The 21567-nt window shown below is 38.8% G+C and overlaps 2 protein-coding genes across 2 annotated transcripts; one reads left to right on the forward strand and one right to left on the reverse strand.

The window, feature by feature from the left end:
• Positions 1-2303: 2303 nt before the first annotated feature.
• On the reverse strand, positions 2304-20110 carry LOC108773018 (rhoGEF domain-containing protein gxcJ). Its single transcript, XM_018538710.1, has 7 exons — positions 19739-20110; positions 17837-17897; positions 14539-14670; positions 5484-7248; positions 5130-5289; positions 4780-4977; positions 2304-2594 (listed from the first exon to the last, which is right to left on the reverse strand). The coding sequence occupies exons 3-7, from the start codon at positions 14635-14637 to the stop codon at positions 2507-2509; spliced, it is 2310 nt and encodes a 769-aa protein (XP_018394212.1). The 5' UTR covers positions 14638-14670; positions 17837-17897; positions 19739-20110; the 3' UTR covers positions 2304-2506.
• Positions 20111-20364: 254 nt separating this feature from the next.
• On the forward strand, positions 20365-20828 carry l(3)87Df (cytochrome c oxidase assembly factor COX20 lethal (3) 87Df). Its single transcript, XM_018538702.1, has one exon. The coding sequence runs from the start codon at positions 20417-20419 to the stop codon at positions 20750-20752; it is 336 nt and encodes a 111-aa protein (XP_018394204.1). The 5' UTR covers positions 20365-20416; the 3' UTR covers positions 20753-20828.
• Positions 20829-21567: the final 739 nt, after the last annotated feature.

Below are 21567 nucleotides of genomic sequence, written 5' to 3' on the forward strand. Positions count from 1 at the left end.
CAGTTCTCTTCATCAGAGTAAGAAGCAAACTGTGTGTGACCTTCGTTCTAATTGAGTAAATTACGTTATTTTCACAAAACGTTGATATTTAATGATGGATCAACACGAAGATGACCCGTGAATCGTTTAACTTCCTTCAAGAGAAATAACTAATATTAAACAAAGTATCTATTAAAACCGTACAGTGTGTGTGAATACACAACAAATAAAAGTTAAACTGAATTTTTAATGTTTCCGCAACATAAAGATCCAGCTTGATTGTTTAGAGTTATTTTCTATTCGTGGAATAACTAATTTAAAGAAAATACTCGCGGAAGCCTAAAAAATATTAACAAAAGTACACGTTATTTTCACTTATTTAGCAATAAAGCGTAAAACTTAAATAGAGCATTTACGTTGAGATAAGTATCTATATAAGCGCAATATCCTGCCTCATTTCTAAGAAAATGAGATCCACTTAAAAAAGAATGAAGCTCATGATTGTACAATTGAGTTTCACTCATGCTAGAAATCGAAGATGAGAAATAAGTATCTCCATGGCGAAAAAGGAACGATAATATAAAGGAATATTTCGTAGACATGTTAAAGATGAGAGACCGAAGAGAACACGCACCTTGATTATAATATTACTATAATATAATAGCAAGCGTCCAAAACTGAAAAGATTGAAACAGTTTGAAGTCGCATGTGGACGCATTGATTGCTCCGAATTATTTGATTGATTAAACTAATGGAATGCAACGTTATCACATGTATTGTTAAACGCATAATCAGCTTAAAAAGCTGCATTGTTCTCTCCTTCACGGTAAATTCGAAGGAGGGAAGGGAAAGGGGAAGGATAACATTGAATTGATTTATTCATCAACTCCTCTTCTACGGAACTACGCGTTTACACCTAACAAGCTCTTTATAATGCCACGAGTATACGATTAATTAATAGCTGTAACGGATGTTCCAGGAATTACCCTTTGCGCTACGTACCAGTAATACGTATTAAATAGTATCAACGGTTACCATTTAAAAGCCTTGACGGCCGTTGGGATGACTAGGATGAGGACTAGAGTGCATCTACTCGGGGATTGAACATCGGAATCGGCTTAGAAATCACCGGTCCCGACAGGACGACAATTTTGGAAGGATTTGGTCAGCACGACCATCGTTATTGGAAAAATACGAAATTAGAAAAATAATCTCTATCACCCACGCCACCAGACGCGCTCGCTTAGTACCAGATACACGCTAAGAGTTCGCGCAAGCTTCTCCATACGGACGAAAGATCGCTTTAAGCGAGTCCTAGCAGCGTTGTAACCAGAACACAACGAGGCGACTTGTAAACGGCGAACGGTTTACATGTGTCGACGGGTTATACTCTCTGTTCGGCACTATGCTTCGACTACATCTCGACTATACTTGAGAGAATCGGTAATCTTTGCGATTATAATAAGGACGCACTGTAATCTCAAAGAAGTTACCTGATGCCTTGTATCGTGAAATCACGTCAAGCTTTCCCTCAAAAAAAAAAAAAAAAAAAAAAAAAAAAAAAAAAGAAAAAAAACAAAAGAGAGGAATAAATTAACAAGACCAATCGATCTCTCCGCGGAGGTCGGAAAACATTTGAGGTAGATTTCCCATCTACATCCGGTTTAAGAAATTGGGCGGGATGGGATAGCTAATAGTTATCAGTTGTATATATTAATATTTTCCTCAGGACAAATTAAAACTTCTTTCTCGAAAATAAGATAGACACGTAACATAGCACGACAAATAATAATTACATGAAATCTGTTAAAAGATTTAAAAAGTATACCTACAAGTTTTGTAATGTTAGAAAATTAGAAAACTGTTAGATTAGAAGATTGCGCGTAAGAGAATGTTCTTACATTAAGTAACAATTGCGATGCGGTTATCCTTCGAAAATAAAAAAACTCACCGAACTATATTCTAACTTTGGAATAAACTTGGAAACGCTCTGTATACTGTATACTGAAAATAATTTTCCACGACATGTCATCCCGTTTTTTTCATTTAGCTATACCCTAAACAAAAGTCACAGACGCACAACCATAGCCAGCAGCTAGATTTCCCAGTTGCAACACCGTATCATTATTATTTTCCGCTCGGATTTTTCCAATCATCAAGTTCTTTCTCTCCCTCTCTCTCACTCTTGACAACGTCTGTCTTTAACTCGCAAGTGGTCGCGCCGTAAGTATCACAAAGCATAACAAATAAAAGATCATTATTTTTTACTTTTTCTCCGCGATATAAAATATCTCGTCTTATCTCGCAAACTCACACATTTTCCGACTAGTATATCTTCAAAGAAACCTCGCGATGTGTTCATTTTAATGTCTTCTTTTTTTTAATCTTTTTTTTTTAACAAGATGCGACCACTCACGCGTTAAGCATGCGTCCGTGTATTATTATTACTGTGTCTCGGTAATCGGCTGCGTGCGGTTATCGGTTTTGCCTAGTCGACATTCAAGGGAGAACCGGCGGATCCCGCTCGCTAGTTAGGGTATGTCAGCTGGTAGTAGTCTCCACCCGCCGAGTCCTCATCGGGGATTTGCAATTGCTTCACCCGTTTTACTAGCGCGCTAGAACACAGAATACTGTCGCTGAATTGTGGCGTCTCCTGTGGCGGATGTGTGCGGGCATGTTCATTTTATTTATTTGTACAAACAGGGAGGTAAAAGACCTCGTAATATACGTCTCGTAGTGTATGGTAAAGTCTTATAGGGAAAAATAGAACACAGTCAGATACAAAAATCCGACTGATACATTGTTAAAAATAATATTTTTGTAAAGAGGACAATTTCTTGCTCTCAGCAAATTAGCAGACCTACAAAAATATTATTCAATATCAACAATGAATCAATATTCTTGTATAAATGACATTTCTTCCCTATAGACTCGCATATATTATACAATACAATTTGCAGAAGAAAATATTTATGCCAGTTTACATTAATGTAGATTAATATTAATTTTAGTTCAACTTGTTCATCATCTTTGTCTAGTTCTAAGAATTAGAATAAGATAAAGAATAAGTTGAACTGAAATTAAAGTTAATTTATACTTTTATAGAAACGGGCATTAGTCTCTATACTATCTTTTTACGACCGCACACATTGAGTTCTGCTGATTGTTATCACTGTTAATGAGGAGCAGAACGAAAAACGGACTGACGAAACGAATACGTGATGCTACATCTTGAAAGCTTCAGGGGTATCGCTTGAGATCAGACGAGATCGAGGACAGGGATGAGGACGGAAATTCAAGGGAGAGCAAGTCTAACATATACTTTACAAAATGTACACTTCTTTTCTCGTTCCGAGAAAGCTATTGAGTAAAAAGGAGCTAGCAACGTGAAAGAGAGTAGGCTGTTATGCGCATGTGGCCATGACGTGCTCGAAACTTACGCGACTCGCGGTAGCGCGATATTGCATGTGATACCACAAACTGAAATGTTGTACTTCATGCTCCCGATATGAAAAATATTTCTTCCTTTAATTAAGAGACAGATAAGACGAAGCTTTATGTGCAATCTCCCCACGCGATGCTTAATAACTTCTGCGATTTCGTTGCAATTAATATCATTTTAAAATGTAGACTAAAATTGTAAAATTGCATATATATCGTATCTACAATAATATACGAGTATGGGATACAAAAAAAGTTCTAACGGGATATTATGACACTCTTCCTCTCCAAGACTTTTGTTAATTAACTTTTGTTATTCAACAAAATGAAAAAAATAATCATGTTATGAATGAAAAAATAATCATGTTACAGAAAAGAACGGAATTTTGGAACATATAATATAGCGCGCAAAAGAAAAGTAAAACATCACAGGATTATTCAAAAGGTACTGTTAAGTTTTTCATGGTATTAAAAATTCAAATAGTGCATAAGACGCAATTTTCCCTGAGATAAAATATTGGCGTTAAGTATAAAAAACGTTTAAATGCTCCAACGTATCACTAATTTCTCATAATGTATTCACCTTTTACGGAATTTTTTATACACCATAGAAATGATATACAAAAGATTCGAAAGGTCATCCTGATTAAAGTTTAAGAATATGACTTACAACTACAGTGGACACAGACAGCGGATATACATCAATTTAATGGTTGGATGACACATTCTTTGTCTCCTTCGTACAGTATGCATACTTTTTATCGACTAACTATATTATATAATAACATCGATCAGGTACTTTTCAATCTTCCTACACAGTCTCTAGTAAGCTTTTAAGCCTGCTACAGTTTCTGCACTGTATTACAGTCTTTACTTATAATTCTATAAACGTGTCAAAATTAATTAAAATTATATATTTAAAATTATAATCAATATTACGTAACTAAAAAATGAAAATGACTGATGCAAATGTATACAGATTCGTTCAACATATTATACAAAAAACAGAACGATGTTGCAATTAGAATATCTAGAAATACATAAAAACAGAAGCGATGCGAAACAAAAATAGAAATGAGATAGTTGTACTTGATTGGATTTTATCTATACATGAAAGAATAATATTATAATATCAAGAAAGAACAACATCAGCGAAAAAGCAGTATTCCTTTGCCCCGATTTAAAGGGGAGGAACATCTTTGTATGATTTACATATCATTTGCAAGTACGTCACGAGTTGTAAATTTAACTGCGGGATAATGTTACGTTAATCATTTTGAAGAAGCATCATGCATCACGGAGTTTTATGATTCGACAGCAACGCAAGCATGAAAGGTAGCGAAAAATGCGAATACACACCCGGATTCGGTGGCGGCCTGATTGTTATTGTTACCGCTGTTGATGGAATTGTTGTTGGCGGAATTGGAATTCGTCTCCTCCATATGCGCAGTGTTCAGCAACGAACTCCATTGCCTCATCACTTCTTCGCCCTGAGCTTCCAGCTCGGAAATTATAGTTGCGTCGTCTAGCTCATGCAACGCAGGATTGGAATTTAATCTGAGAAAGAAAACAACAGACAAACAATGATAATTTGATTCTAAAAAAAATAACAATATGTTTATTTCTATATTCAAGCTAAACTGTAAAGTATATATCTCGCTTATCAAAACGTATATATATGTATATGATATATATCGCTTAATGCTAACCGCTGTTGTTCCTCGTAAGAACTCGCGTCGCTGCCGTCATAATCTAACATTAAATCATCCGACGCGATGGATTCGCAGGGCGATAAAGTGTCTACGCTGCCAGTTCGATGCAAACGTTGCCCGTGATGAGGACTATTTATTACGCCTTTGATATGAGCATCTGTAACACAAATTACATATATTGTCAGTATGATAAAAGATGTTTCAATAAAAAAATATCTAACTGTATATTTAATAAAAATATATTCATTTTTATTAAGATTATTATTAAAATTTAATAAAAACTTAACACAATTTACATCTAAATGTACTTAAGAAAAATAAAAACTCTAAGAATAGCAAATCCGTACTCACTCTTAGAGCTGGTCTCAACCAGAGTGTGGCTATTCTCAGTGATTACTTGACCTCCCATAGCGGATTGCGTTTCGATTCTTGCTCTCGGATTGTTGTCGTCGAAGATCAATCCAGGTTGATCCGCGATCTCATCATCGAAGAACTCTCTACCCTCGGACAAGCTGAGCGAGTTAGAGGCATTCGTCGGTGTGCCCGGACCATCATCCTCGAGAGTGTTATCCGAACGTTCGTGCGCGTGTTCCTCATCTCTCTTCGAGGGCTTTCCATCCGACTGCGTGATACTGGCGGTAGGACTGTCAAACAGACTGTCAACTGGTGAAGTCTCATCGTCTATTAAAGTGGTTGTGGTAGCAGCAGCGGCAGCAAATGCAGGATCCTCGATGGTGAGCAACACCGAGCGTAAAGTGTTCTTCGATGTTGCGCCACTTTTCGTGGCAGCGTTGATTGCTTGCGCGTGCTGAACGATAATGGAGTTGGTGCGCTGGTATTCGTCACTGGAACTCAACGAATACTCGTCTGCCATGGCTTCGCCGTGTCCATATTCGGGATCGTCCGAACTGGGAGGGCTAAAATCCGATTTGATGGACGGGACTTTTTCTGTGCGCGATCGATCCTTGTAGACCTTCTCCTCGCTCAGACAACCCTCGTCGTAGCCCTCCGAAGACGTAGTGGACATTGACGCGGTCGAGTCGGTGTATCTATTGTCCTTGTTAACGATTCGCTGGTATTGCGTAGCCCGCTCTCGCACAAAGCCAGTATTTAGATTCGCTGCAGCGGTTGCGAAAGATTTTGGCAACGGGATCACCGAGATCTCTGTGACAGTGCTGTCGTCGTCACGGACATCTCTCACGTCAAAGCTTTTTCCGGACACCACCATGCGCAGGTTTCTCGGTCTGCCGACGCCGCGTCTCCTCACAGAACCATCATCCATATAATCCATCGACCTAATTCTATCGTTATCTTCCGAACCAGGTGGCTGGCTGCTGACACCCGAATCTTCGGTCACCGAACCTTCTTTCGAACTGGACGAGCCCTTCGACGTAGATATCTTTCTGCTTTGATTTGCTGCAGTCTTGGCGATCTTGGAATTCGAGTCGTTTACTCGTACGGCATATTGAGGTAGCGGCAGATGACTGGTGTGCAACGTGTACCTACTGATGGGTTCTGGAATGCCTGAGACTCGTCTGTTCGCGTCTGTGTGTTGCATCATTGAATTGCCGCCATAAGCCACGTTATTCGATTGCGATGGGCGAGATTTTGCCGGTGCCGTCGTGCTGCACAAATGCTGTGGCACGTGCGCAACGACCCTGTTTGGTTGTTGCTGTTTAACAAAATAATTCTCTTGTTGTTGTTGCTGTTGTTGTTGCGAATATTGCTGCAGCTTCTCCTGATTGTAGTGGCTGATGCTGTGGCTGTTACAGATATCGCCGACCTTGTTCGTGAATCTCGCTTGCGGCTGCCGATAACCGAAGCGATTCGTCCTAACGCCGATTCCACTCGAATCCTTCTTTGGCGGTGCCAGTCGCGGTGTCGACCGGCCGGATGACGAATTATGAATCATATTACTGTTATCATCGTCCATCATCCGTCTGCGATCTTGCTCTGGGCCGGCCGACTTTGATCGTGGATGCAGCAGGCTCTTCTCGTTGGTGGTACCAGTGACATAGTTCGTTATCGGCATTGGAATTCCACTGGTGGGCCGTCGCCTGAAGCCGAAGGACATCGCGGTGCCGCGTGTGTGCGACGTGCCGCGTTTCGAAGAGCCCTGAAACGAAGATTCTTCATTAGAAATTTGTCATACAGGATGTATAATACAGGATGTATATATGTGAAAAGGTTGCAGAACACAATAAGACGATGACGAACGTAAAAAGATTGCAAAGATAGAATTAAAACAAATTACAAGTTGGACGCAGAACACAATAAGACGATGACGAACGTAAAAAGATTGCAAAGATAGAATTAAAACAAATTACATACACACGCACACATCATTCTTATCAGAGATTCTTTCAGCTCCTTTGACACGAATCGCTTATTAGGAATGCAAGAAATAGTTTATTCGACGAAGTTCTTGACGGTTGCTATCGCGTTTCTACAGCCGTTACGAACGAAGCACTTCGTATAATCAAGATGTAAGAGCAGGGATTATCAGCAGCGTATCGTTCCTAGTCGCGCATTAGCTGCGATTATCCGTATAGAAGAAGATCGATATCCCACGTAATTGAATTTCGACGATTAGATTGTGAAGTTTACATTCAGCCGATGTATTAGGTATAAATCTTGGCCATTTAATTTGAGCACGATCTTGGCCTTTTTACTCTTGACTTATATTTTGTTTTTTTACGAACATCTACTCAGCATTATATAGGCTGCTGAGTGCGCATACATACCGCACGCTCGTGGGATTTCGGGATCTGTTCGACGAACCTTTTGCGTGGTTCCCGACTGCAACAATATTAATCGATATTCGTGTGCGGATTATATAATGGCGCGATGTTGATAGTGCATCCCGTCGCGAACGAGGCTCTCCGGAACAACGTGCACACGAGCAACGCATTGTCCATGATCGAGGAACAACTGAGGAACGATGGAACACGCCTCTGTGCGATTCTGAAGTCGTCTGAGAGGAGTCACCGCGTGCGGTGGCCCATTTGAACTCCAGAAATAGCGTAACCGCGGCTGGCAATCCGACAAATCCGGGGATCGTATTCGCGCCTCGGGCGCGTTCGTGAAGAGACTCGAAACCCTGACTCGTTATGTTTAACACAGATGTCTCATGACAGTCGCAAATCGACCGCAAAAACGTTTCTAATGATTACGCATGTCGTACACGTTATATACAGCAAATGCATAAAATCGTCGTAACTACACCTGTAACTGTAAAGCAATAAAATCCAAATTCCAGCTAAATTGTTAAAGACTAAAAGACTACGAGTTCTTTCTAGCAAGAGACACAGGCATTGCAACACAACAAATCGTTGCATCCTTGCTGTTTGCCAATGTTAAACAAAGATAATATGACATCATAGTCTATCTTTTAATTTCATCATTATAAACAGACGCGAATAATTTGCGATCGTTAACGATGATAGGCAGTGTCGGAAATGTGTTGCTTACTGGAAAGTATCAAATGTATCCAGAACTTCTCCGACCATATCTACATTAATATTTAAACGATATCAAGGATTATTTCCAACTCCCAAAACAAAAATTGAATTCAACTGTACTGACTTTGATTAAATGGCATAAAAAAGCTTATGATTCAGCAGATCTCGATAAATAACACTCTGGTGATGTTATCGAAAATAATCCCACCCGATTGACACGCGCACTATCATGGCACCCTCAAACAAGTTCTCCGTGAAGAAGAGGATCTGAAGAGAAAGACGTTCTTTGTTCGGAGCATCCCTTACCGCAACACCGATGCCCTTTTCGTTCTCCAGCGAGTCGTCTTCGCATCTCGTGCTGCTGTACCGGTACTCCATGACGAATGCTTCCGGGCCAATGTCACACGGCCGGTCGTCGATCGATTTCTCACAGGGATTGACGGTCGCTCACCGTCGTTTTAAGTCGCCATGTCCCGAATGTATATCTTTTTAATCGGTGCGAGGAAAGTGTTCACGGGAGAAGCGCGTGAGAGGGATGGTACAGAGCTCTCGTCGTGATCCGTCACATCGTAAGGATGGCATACGACGGCGAGGGAACGAGCGACAGCGCACCGACGTCGCCCACCTCGTCGTCGTCGTCGTCACCCCCGCGTTCCTCGCTCTTCCTTCGTCTTGCTTGCTACCCTGCGACTTCGGCCTTGTCGTGTTCGAGAAGCGAAGGAAAGCGAACACGGGGATCGATCCGGCCATCTGCGCCGGCGTCGCGACGCCGACGTGCTCACGACGACGCAGCCAGGGGCTTATTTCGCGGATGCGCCCATGTCCCAACTTCTACCCGGTATACAGGATGTTCCTCGAGAATTGCGAGAGGTGTGTCCGATTCCGTTCGACTCATTTTGACCTCGAGATTATTCGTAGGCTTGATGAAGATGGATAACTCTAACGGACCGTCTAATTTTCGTTGGTCAGGTGTATCCTGACTCGACAAAGAATCTTAACGGTCTAGAAACGAGTTCGTCCCGCACTTTTCCCATCAGAGTTTCGTTGAACACGAATCGATTTCACATCCCTGCCACTGATCGTTCTCATTTATATGGTATGAACGCACTCTGTATACGACTTGGATGATTCAACGTGTCCAAATGTATTCGTTATCAGCAGGAGTGGTTTTCGGAGTTCGCAACACGATGACTTGCGAACTCCGATTCCAATTTTCATCCATTTCATCCACAATCGATGAAGCGAAGCGATTTCATTCGTGCAAATAACTTCCTATTCGATTTAAGAATCTTATCAGAAAGAATCGCGAGAACGTTACTTTGAAATGGTGACAATCAATTTAAAGGGACATTGATATAAAACTAGATTTGATTATGTAAATGCAAACAAAAAAAACAATTTTACTGAAGTTTAAAATCTAGTAAATTCAATACTTGAATCAAGAACATTAAATTAAAATAAATTCAGTTAGCTTATTATTATACATAAAGTCGCTTCTTCGATCAATTTTATAATATTCTTCAATAAGAAAAAATAAATTCTTGTTTTAAGTACACAATGAGTTTTTAAAAAATAAGTATGTTATATTACAAATAAGATTATTGTCAATGTTGTTTGTTAAAGATAACCGTAACTTACCTAAAAAAAAAAAGTAAATTAAGTAATCGCTTTTTCTTAGTAATAAAATTTTTTTTTTTTCTATGTATGTAGGAAACATAATGAGCAACATAGCAAAAATTGATATTTCGGCAAACTGTTTGTCCTACGTAATTATTTTAATAATTCGACATTCAACTCTGTATCTAGCTAAATATTTAGATACATCAGCACATAAAACCCCCCGTTTTTTCCATATAATATATATATATATATATCTATAAAAGCTAACTGATCTTATGAAAAAAATAAAGATTCAATCGGTGGATCAATATGATAGGGATTTCCTATAGTAAATTCAAATTTCATTTTGTTATCACGCTTCCTCTTTTTTTTCACAAAAAGAACGGTTTTGCTGAAGTATCTAAAAATTTAGCTAGATACAGAAAATCTGAAAACAATTTTGTATTATCAAAATAATTATGTAGGAAGCTTAATGTTGATGATAATACTGGAAAGAGCTTTAACATTCTAGCAGTCCTATATAAATATTTTGATATTCCAAGCAACATAATTTTCAGATCTATATCAGTTTAATTTCCAATATCTCAACGTCGTTCTTTTTGTGTCATAATCGATGTTGTTGATAAGATAATTAAGCATTTATTGCGCTTCACGTCGCGATAACGTCGCGGACAAAGGAAGTTCCGTAAATAAAGGTAAGAGTTTAGGTGATCGAAATGACTCGACCGAACTTCCTTATCCACATCGTTCATCAAAATCCATACAACGTATACACGCACGCAACCGTTTCACCGAAGGAAAAGAGGAGTTTCCGCTTTAAGCGTATAGACATCTCGGCAAGATCTTCGCCTGATAACGCCAGCTTTTAACGAGAGGACATCGGGGAAACAATAGCAAGAAGCGGCATTTGATCCGGCGTGTGATCTCGCCGTGCGAATCGGCACGATCGTGCGCGAGGAGGCGAAACCACGTGGGGGGGGGGGGGGGGGGGGGGGGGGGGAGAAAAGATGAGAGTTCTCTCCGCGATTTCTCCTTCTTCGCACCTGAACCGTGCACACGGCGCGCCAGGTTCGCTCCGACGTTCTCCAGCTTCTTTGATTTCCGGCGTGAGGCTGCCGTAGAACCGGCACGCGTGACGACGAACAATGGAAAGCACGTCGTCGTCGGCCGAAACGAGATCGGTCGCGTGAACTGCGGCATATTCTCCGAGTAAGCATAAAGGTTTTCACAAGAAGCATACGCGAGAATCGCTGGTTAAAAGGATAAACTTCAATAGAATCGTTCGAGAAGCGGGATCGTGATGATTGTGAAAACTATAGCGACGATTAATGAATAAACATTGGTTAATTCGCGTGCGTATAAAAGAAAGAATTATAGTAAATAGGATCCTGAAATTCGCACGAGTTAACGGATCTCCTAGAGCTGCTAAGAGGCGCGAATTGACACTCTTTACACGGAAAGAATGGTTTTGCTGAAGTATATAAAAATTTATAACTGGATGTAGAAAATAAAATTTCATTAAACTATTCAAATAATTATGTACGATGCTCCAATTGGCAGCTCGAATAGCAAAACTTTTTTTGCAACATTGCTTATTATGTTTAAGTTTCGTACATAATTATTTTGATAATGGTCCAACAAAATTATTTCCAAATCTGTATTCAGCTATAATTTTTTAGGTACTTCAACAAAATTGTTCTTTTCGTGCAGCATTTGTCAATTATTTTTAAAATTTTTAATGCATCTTCGTAAACGATTATAACTTATGTAAAAAAAAAAAACGCGGATTGTGAATTATCTTCATATCTTCACATAAAAACGATTTTACTAATCTAGAAATATCTAGAAATTTATAGCTAGATACAGATTTGAAAATAACTTTGTCAGGCGATTAAAATAATTATTTATTGTTAGAAATCTTAAGTAAAACGCTACAAAAAGCCTTTACATTCTAGCAATCAGTTTCAGCGTCTTATATAATTATTTTTACAATTTAACAAAATTATTTTCAGATCTGTATCCAGCTAATCTTTAGGTGTTTCAGCGAAACCGTTCTTTCCGTGTTAATACATCGTTAGTTCACTTCATCAGGATGAGAAGCAATCTGATACTGATCAGTATCAGGATCAATGAACTGCACTGTTCACGAAACATTGGCGTTTAATAATGTATCAAGACACGAAGCAAGTCAGGTAGCTCCTTGAGAAAAAGATACCTATGGAAGCCTTAAAGGTATTATCAATTAACTCAAACATGTGAAGGCTATTTTCTATGAGACTGTATTTATCTACTCCAGTGCATCGACAGGATGAAGTGCAAGTCTAGGCAACGTAATCGCTTTTAAAGCGATTTATGACGTTTCATCATGTCACGTCCGTTCAAAGATAATTAATTCGTCACGATTCGTGCATGAGAAAGTTAATGCGAGCTGCGAAAGTGGAGATCGATATAACTTACAGGATATATCGAGATACGTTCGACAGTCGAATTGTTCTCTTTCGTCGTTAAAGGAGGCATTCAAGCATGCGAGCGATTACGCAGTGCTTATCCGCACATCATACATGAAAGCGTAGACTTCAATCGCGAATTGTAAGAAAAAAGAATTGACGATAATAATTGTAATATTCGAAACTGTTGCTCGAGCACTTAAATCGTGTGAAATGAAATTGATGTTCGATACAATGTCGAAAGGTAGCGAAATTATTGTTATTCAACGCCTTCGTGCTGCAGTGAAACGTCGAATGCAATATTCGGTCACGCGTCGCTGACTACCATTTTTACGGAAAGGAACTGAACAGGTTGTAGAGTGGTTTGGCGACACGGACACGGATGCGTGCGAATGATCTATTCACGGGTGAAGCGCGATATCCCGTTGCGGGTGGAAACACATTTGAGAAAGGGCGTTGAACCTCCACGTGGCCTTCAGCCTAGCCGTCCGCGCGATCAGCTGGTTTTTCCGCTATATGCGTACATATTGAGTATACACACGATACTTGGCATAGCGCATTCATACATATACATATATGGTATCATGAATGCATATGTACATAAGCGACCTCTCGGATATTGCGTAAATGCAATAACGGCGGAAGCCATGGACACACTCGACATCGATGGTGAACGTGGACCTTGAAGTTCAACGTCCATCGACGGTACAGTCGATGTTATTGATTGCGCTCAGTAGAAAAAGTAGCTTTGCAACCGCCGTAAGGTTCTGACTAAATTTTGCCTGCTCGAGTCTGCTTGAATAGGTTTTGCAAAGCGTCTACCGACAAATTTTGTCAGCAGGAAAGTTTCAAAAGGATCTATTATATAAAATGCTGAACAACAGAATGCTATAAAAAATATTAAAATATTAAACTAAAATTTGTTTACATGTGTGTGTGTATGTGATTTGACGATTCGAGGTAAAAGCTGAATAAGTTAGTATATTTGTCGTTAGTATATTAATCTACATTTGATAAATTCTGCTCGATTTTTGCCGTCAAAATGTTATCAAGTTATATCGATTAGCTCTAAACACAAATTTAATTGCAAACACAGATGGTATTGAATCTGCTATACTTTTCTCACCGGATTTGCTGCCAATCTGCTGGACAGTTTGCTTACTAAATATAGACCAATCATATTAAACAGGATAGTTACAAATTCCTCATCCAAAAAGTTCATAACTTTTCCCTGACTTCCAGATAAAATTTCATGATTTTCCCTACTTCCAATGAATAATATTTTGAAATTTATATTTTCACTCTGAGAGAGATTCAAAATCGTCAAACCTTTTGTTGAAAGAACAATTTAATATGCCAATATAAATTACGTTGTTGATACTGTTTGCATTTAATTGTTAAGTTGGTAGTATTCCAAAATTACGTAGGTATGCATATTAATTTTCTTTAAAACTAAGAATTTTATTTTTCTGAAAATTTTACAAAATTTCCCTGATTTCTCTTAACATTTCCTTGATTTGTAGCAATCCTGATTAAAGAATTTTATAGCAATGGTAAAACTGCTTTTTCTGCTGAGCGTACTCTCTAAATTCTTAGAAGTGGAATTTCATTCTAAGTATTTCACTTTATTATGAAAAAACACTAATTTTAAATAACTTGTATACTCTAAATTCTTTAGAGTGGTATCTTATTCTAAAGAATAAAAATTGAGCCAGTCTTGAAGAAGAGTGCGGCTCAACTTTCATTAATCTTTGACAGAGAAATTTTACTCTTGATTCACTCAAATGAGATTCACTCTTTACAGAGCAGCCTTTATCGCACTTGGAGTGGTTCTACAGCAATGATATCGAACAGATGTTGAGACGACGAAGCTCATACCTGTTTCTGGGCCTTGTCCATGATACGGTACGAGGGTGAATTGTGATGACCGGATGCTGCGACGACGGCGCCCGCCTTACGAGACACGCATTGCCCCATATAGATCCGCCAACCTTGTCCCAACACCGAATGCTATTCACATAAGAGAGTATAAATTAGTAAAAATATACAAGTACTTTGTGAATACGCGGTCGTGCGCTTACGCTAATTGTTAAAGCCATTTAGTAGAGAGCACGTAAAGTTGAAGAGACCAAGATACCCCCGTCTATATTAGTAAGCTAGAGTTTTTGCGTTATTATACGCCCGCATACCATCGACGACGACACGTATAGCGGAAAGTTAAACTGTGCGTATAACAGTCCTTATTCTGATTGCGCACCTGCCTTCCCATTCGCTTTCATTAATATTTCAGTTTGCAGTTGATCAATGGAGAATTTCCGTTCGATAGAAATGAGAATCATTAAGCGAAAAGAAAGTATAAATAGCGGAAAGATATGCAGCCATAGGGTACCAAGAAATAGACGAAGTACCACTATACCTGCAAGTCCGGGAAAAGTTTCGCGCTGATCGATAAAGCCTATTTCTCTGTCGAAAGGAGAAAATGCGCGATTTAACCAGAGGCACCGGTCGAGGTATGCCGAGGTACATCATCTATGATTATCCTTTCGCGTTACGGCACCGGTTCTCAATCTTGCAGGTCACGAACCGAACTCGCGTCCCCATTAGATACGCCAGCGTTGCGATATACAGAATGTTCCGAAGAAGAGACATTAGCAGCGAAGCGCGAAGGAAAAAAACATTGTAAGAAATATAAAACGCGGCTTTTCCTTGAAACTCGGATTCCTTTGCGGTATACCAAAGGATCTTGTAAAAATAGTTAAAAAGAAAGTTAGGTAGAAATATATAAATTACTTTAATGCATGGAAGAGAAACGTTTAATCAAATATAATCCTTCTAATGGGATCATCTGACTATCGATAATATCACGGCAAGATATGTTATAAGAGCAGTGACTGTGCTAAACTGGAAAATAGGACACGGATTTTAAAGATCCGAATCTCTCGAGCGTCGCTTTCGTCGAAAATTCGGCACAGATCGAACGCAGATGGGTATTGACCCACAAGCGCGGAACGTGATAGCAATGGCTGCGTTCAATAGAAAAAGCAGCTTTGCAACAGTTGTAAGATTCTTTAATACATAACTTCCTTTCTATGTTATACTAATTTTCTTTCCATGTTATACTTTCAATTATAATATTGCATATTCTTTAAAACTATATCATGAGTGTTCAAAATTCACATAAGATTGTGTAAATTTCATTCCCAATTAAAGTTTCGTGACACTTTTTCTGTATAAGTATCGACAAATGTGTCGTCTTTCTCTATAAAAATATATTAGTCTTTAAGAATTGATTTCTTTTTACTACGTAAAAAATGCTAATTTATTTCTGTTATTTATTACTTCTTTATCAACGTGAAGACATGTCTAAAATATGTAGTTAATTTTTACTACAAAAACATTTGTAGCGACTATCTGTACCTAGCTTCGTTTACATACGAATGATTCTTTGAAATAACAAGTACCTAAGACTACTTCGAAAAACATATCGCAGGGAGCGCCTGAGAATTTTTATTCGAAATGCATCGCATAGATGGTGAAAGGTGACCAGCACATACTACAATCTTCAAATGTAGGACAATAAATGGCACTGGCCCGATTTGTCGTAGAGAGCATTGCGGATTACATTAGTTCGTGTTCCGCGTTCCATAACGTCTCGCCGGATTGCCAAATAAAAAGGAATAATTCGGAAAGATTTTCCAAGATCCGAAGCGAAGAAGTAAGGGGTTCATTGTTAGAAATACACAGAGACATGAAATAGTCATCAATACCTAAAATAGTGTAAAATAACTGCTTTCCTTTTAACAGATATGGACGATGTATACGTCATTCTATCTTCGTCATTTATGGAATGCTAAGAAAGATATTGTAGAACAACGTTTGTATCTTCTAAAAAAAAAAAACTACCTATACATAACGACGTCAAAACCTAAGATAAGGTACAAAATACGGAATAACACATAACTTCCTTACTCCAAAGATGACACATAACTCAAAAAATTAAGTTTCTCGGAAAAGGAAGAAAGCTATTTTTTAACTGGACAGAAAATGATTGATTAATCAAATAATATCAGTAAGATATCAATGAATAATATTAGTAAAATAAGTATGTTATTAACGACAAGAATATAATCAAACGTTATTTTTGTTATTTTCGCGTTTCACAATCCTTTAAAATTACTTTTTTTAGTTGTAACGATTTTGACGATTTTTAAAAAATATTCTTTTTGAAATATAACGATTTTTTATAAAGTTAAATAAGTTACTTTTCAATGTAATAATTTACATAATAATTTAATAGTTTATCTTTTCGTATTTGACTTAAAAAAATTGCATTTATGGTACGCCAATGGATCCTTCCTCCTGACAAATTTCTGGACCGTCCGGATCTGTCAATGCATTTGGCAAAATATCGCAAAATTGTTGGCAACAATCTGATGATTTCAGAACGTTTTGGGTTCACCGTACGAGGCAATGGGTAAACGATCGCAGCTGGTGCCTCTCGCGCTGTAAATGCATGGAATCTGACCTTTCTTGTGCCGCGTTCGGCTCTCGCGTGAAATCTCGGCTTACCGTTAGCATTGAATGTTAGCAGGCACCGGAGTTGCCTTCGCAGGTGCAGGTAATTCCCTTAATCGACGCGACGATTTCATTACGTTAGTCCCTCCTGGGAGGCAAAATCGATCAGCGCTCGTCGCAAAAAAAGATCACGGGATCAAGGAACTTCCACAATACACAAACGGAACAATAACCCCGTTGACTCAGGTCGTTTCTTTCGCATTACTTGCCAATTTTTTTAAGCTCGCAATAGCCTCCTAGAAAAACGGCGAACGAAGCACCGTCTCAGTATGTTGGAATCTCCAGAGATGAGAATCTCTCCTCGAGAATCCTTCCTCGATTTCCCCGACTCGCGGCTTCTCTCGCTTCCGTGAATTCTTCTCCTTGATTCTGCGAATCTCGACTTTTGTTCCGTCGCGAATGAAATATAATACTTCCCACGCAGATCGAGAGTAAAAGGAGCAGAAAAGGATAGATTGCGAGAAAAGATAGAGAGAGAGCGAGACGTGGTTAATAGTGCGAGAAAATGACGTGCATACACCTCTTCCCCTCCCGTAGATTAGAAGCGTATGCGAATTCCTATATAGATGATGTCACCGCGTTTCCGCGATTCCTTACTCACAGAAACGAAAATCCCTTAGGCGGTTTTATGCCTGGTCTGCCGTAGAGTAATCTCGAATACACTGGAAAAAAAGAAAATAAAATCGTCGAGCTTCATGATAGAATCTCTAAATTTCACCACCTTTTCGTTTTCGAATGCGCGTTCTTCCGAAGTGAATCTTATCCAGCCTTATCGTCGGACAAAGGATATGGATTCGATAAAAAGTATCACAAAAATAAATATTGCAAAATCAACATGTAAATGCGTATACTGCGAAACATAATCTATATGACCTGGCAATTTATTTCACGAGTGACAAGACAATTGTCGTCAGTGAACACGCGTCTTATCTCTAACCATTAATTATTACTATCTCGGAGCAGCTCCGTTAAAAGCGCTTCACGACTCGGTGACGTAACGCGTCGTTGAACACGTACGTGCAGCATACACATATTCTGTTTATTTATATGACGCGGATTTAATTTATACAGTCAGTAGTTTCGAAAGTTCAGAACTGCGAGCTCCGAAACCATATATAGCAGAAAAACTTGCATCAACATTGCTGCAACGTGAGAACGAGACAATTAAAATAATATCAATTTGACGCCACATTGACCGAATTTAGTCATTTTTTTTTTTATCATGATAAAATCTCGATCTCAAATGATTTAAAAATGACTTTATATTGACTTTTTTTTTATTGTCATCCTTTTTATTTTATCATACGAGATCGAGATTTTTATCATGATCAAAAAATGACTATATTCGGTCAATATGACGTCAAATTGACATTATTTTGATCGTTTCGTTCTCCTTGATTGCAACGTTACTGCGATGTTAATGGAATGTTATAATGCTGATACAATTGCTGGTACGCTGCAATATCGATGCAATATTGTTAAAATGATCCATAAGACTGCATGTGAGGCCAATACTCATATAGGTACAGATCATTCCTTCAATAATGCAGCAATGTTGCAGCAAACAGCAGTGAATCAGCACAGATCATTTCAATAACATTATAGCGATATTGCTGTAAGCTTCTGTACTGCAATATTGCAGTAACATTGTAACGTTGAAAACAATGTGCGTATGAATACAACACAAATAAACAATATTGCAACGTTCCAGCAATATTACTACAAGTTTCTGTGCTATGAATACAGCACGGATTAGTCTAGCAAAATTACAGCAACATTGCATTATACACTGTTAAATCTAACAGAGTCAAATTTAACTTGATGTGTGTGAGCTCTGCCTCTACTCAACTGTATCGTTATTTTATGCTAAAATAAAAAACAATGGTTACATTTGATGACAATGGTTACATTTGACACTGTAGCGTCAAATTTAATTATCGTTTTAGTGCGAAATAACAATATAATTGAGTATAAGAGCAGTGACGATCCACGTTGTGTTAAATTTGACACTATAGACTTAACAATGTAACGTTGCAGCAATATTACTGCTAGAGCTATATATACATATATATATAGAACCTTTGTTAGGCTGGAATCAGACTACGCATTAAAGAATGAGATTGAAGTATGACCAATCAAAACAAAAGGACCCAAAATTTCTTCGTCCCTATTGGTGAAATTTTTATCTTCAATCTGCAATCTTCAATGTACAGTCTGATTCCGGCCTTACACTATACATGGGAGATTAACGATTATGAATTGAAAAGATTGGAATTCTACCGGTAGAATAACTTGAATTTCAATCCGTTTTGTTCTAACAGTTTGAATTTTAATATCTCTAATTCGCAATCTCCTCAATCTTCAAAATTGTATTCCCGCGGTGTGTATTATACTCCGGATTGTTTTCATAAAGGTAAGGTTAAGGGACACAGGTTAATCGACCCGTGGTGTCACGGTGTCCGCGTACCAGAGGGACACACGACGCAAAAATGACGACTCTTACCTCTTCTGCAGCTGATTCTCCCGGGTAAATCGCGCGGATACGTGGTACACATCGTAGGAACTGAACACGGGGGAGGGGTGGAGCACCTACGAGCAGCGACGCACGGGTGATCGTGCGTGCATGTCACCGCGATTTGCACAATTTGGACGGATGACGACGAGTGTCCGGAGGGCCGTTTTCGGAGTAACACACAACTCGCGTCCTCGCGACGACGTATGCGACGTAACACGACCGTGGAGTATCCTGGAGAGTATCGCTCCTCTCTTTCGTGGATTTCCCTTCGAGGGATAGATGCAGCAGGGCGCCACGCTTTTCGGCTGCCAGTAATGTCATCAAACGTTCACGACACGGACCGTGTTACTCACGCGAGCGTTCACGTATCAAGTGTGTGCACCGCACGGGATTGAGAGCAATGAGAGCCGAGCTGAGCCGAGCTGAGCCGCACCACCTGTCACTCGGATTCGATAGCACGGAACATGCGTCGTGCGACGTCACCCGGTGGCCTGTACCCCCCGCACGAAGTCGCTGTGGCCAATCAGCGTCCGACCTACAGAAAGAGGAGGTATAGGGACACAAAGTGCAGAGAGTGCAGCTGCAAGGAATTACGATTCCAGCTTAACCTTACTTTGCGCCTTGCTCGAAGATTACGTAAACACATTTGTATTATCCTGAGTTAACATGGATAACGCGACCGTCCAAAAAGTGGACGAGAACGATGAGTCCAAGGCGGTGATGTTGTTCGGCCGAGACATCAGGAAGATCCCCTGTTTCAAGCACAGCCTGCTGTACGGCATCTACAGCGGTCTCGCAACCGGCCTGGTCACCTTCATGTTTACCAGTCGTGCGAATCTATCGGCGAACATGGCCCTGGGATCCTACATGGGTGTCACTGTAGTTTACTGGTTCTACTGTCGATACAACTACGTAATGGAAAAATACGAAATGCAGCACCTGCAAAGTATCTTTCGGCAAAGGTCGATCAACCCCGAAGATAAGGCCAAGGAAAGCGTTTAGGAGCTTCAGAGAAAAACTGATACATGAAAATTGTTCCTCTGTCGCGAAAGACTTTTAAAATTATATACGACAATAATAAGAGATGCGTTGTGCGATCGTAGCATAATACAATATAATATATGTAATTAAGACTACTGTATATTATACTTGTAAAATGTTTGTAAAGAATGCTTGACAAATATCTGAGTTATTCTTAATGTTTTCAACTGTATATAATATTACATATTTATTTCATATCTGTGAAATTGTTAATTCGATTGTAATTATGTGCTCAAAAGTGTAATAATTTTTTTAAAGTATCGATAGATTATACACTAGAAAGAAAGCGTTAATTGGAATTCTGATTGAATCTATTATATCTATATATATATATATGTAATTCTAGTTGAGATACAATCAAAATTCTGATTGATGTGACCAGAATTTTCTGGTTTGTTTTTATTTTTAACTATACATTTTTCTCAATGTATGAATTTGTAGAGTTTAACGTTAAGGGCCTATCCTATAACTCTTATTGTCATAACTGTAATTTTACAGTATCGTTACTCAGGTTTTGTACATAGTAAAAAAAACTGCGCAATATTACCATAACATTACAATTACAATCGTTAAGAGTTACAGAATAAATAATTGTATAATTTAACTACTACTGTGTATATAACCACACAATTACATTATACTGTTTCAGCTAATTGATAGCGTTAAAAATAATGATTGTTTTAAGTACTAATTGATATAATGTGTCAATATATAAAAAATTGCATATTAAATTTATAATGAATTTCTGTATAATAAAATTTTTTTTTAAACATATG

Source organism: Cyphomyrmex costatus, unplaced genomic scaffold (genome assembly GCF_001594065.2).
Source record: "Cyphomyrmex costatus isolate MS0001 unplaced genomic scaffold, Ccosl1.0 scaffold196, whole genome shotgun sequence".
NCBI classification, from domain to species: Eukaryota; Metazoa; Arthropoda; class Insecta; order Hymenoptera; family Formicidae; genus Cyphomyrmex; species Cyphomyrmex costatus.

What these genes read in the sequence shown, in the direction of transcription:
- LOC108773018 (XM_018538710.1), bottom strand. Translation starts at nt 14,637, where the DNA reads ATGGGGCAATGCGTGTCTCGTAAGGCGGGCGCCGTCGTCGCAGCATCC. An exon ending in TGGACAAGGCCCAGAAACAG is followed by an intron (nt 7,249 to 14,538) that starts GTATGAGCTTCG and finishes TCTTCGTTTCAG; the next exon opens with GGCTCTTCGAAACGCGGCAC. An exon ending in GGTTGAGACCAGCTCTAAGA is followed by an intron (nt 5,290 to 5,483) that starts GTGAGTACGGAT and finishes TTTGTGTTACAG; the next exon opens with ATGCTCATATCAAAGGCGTA.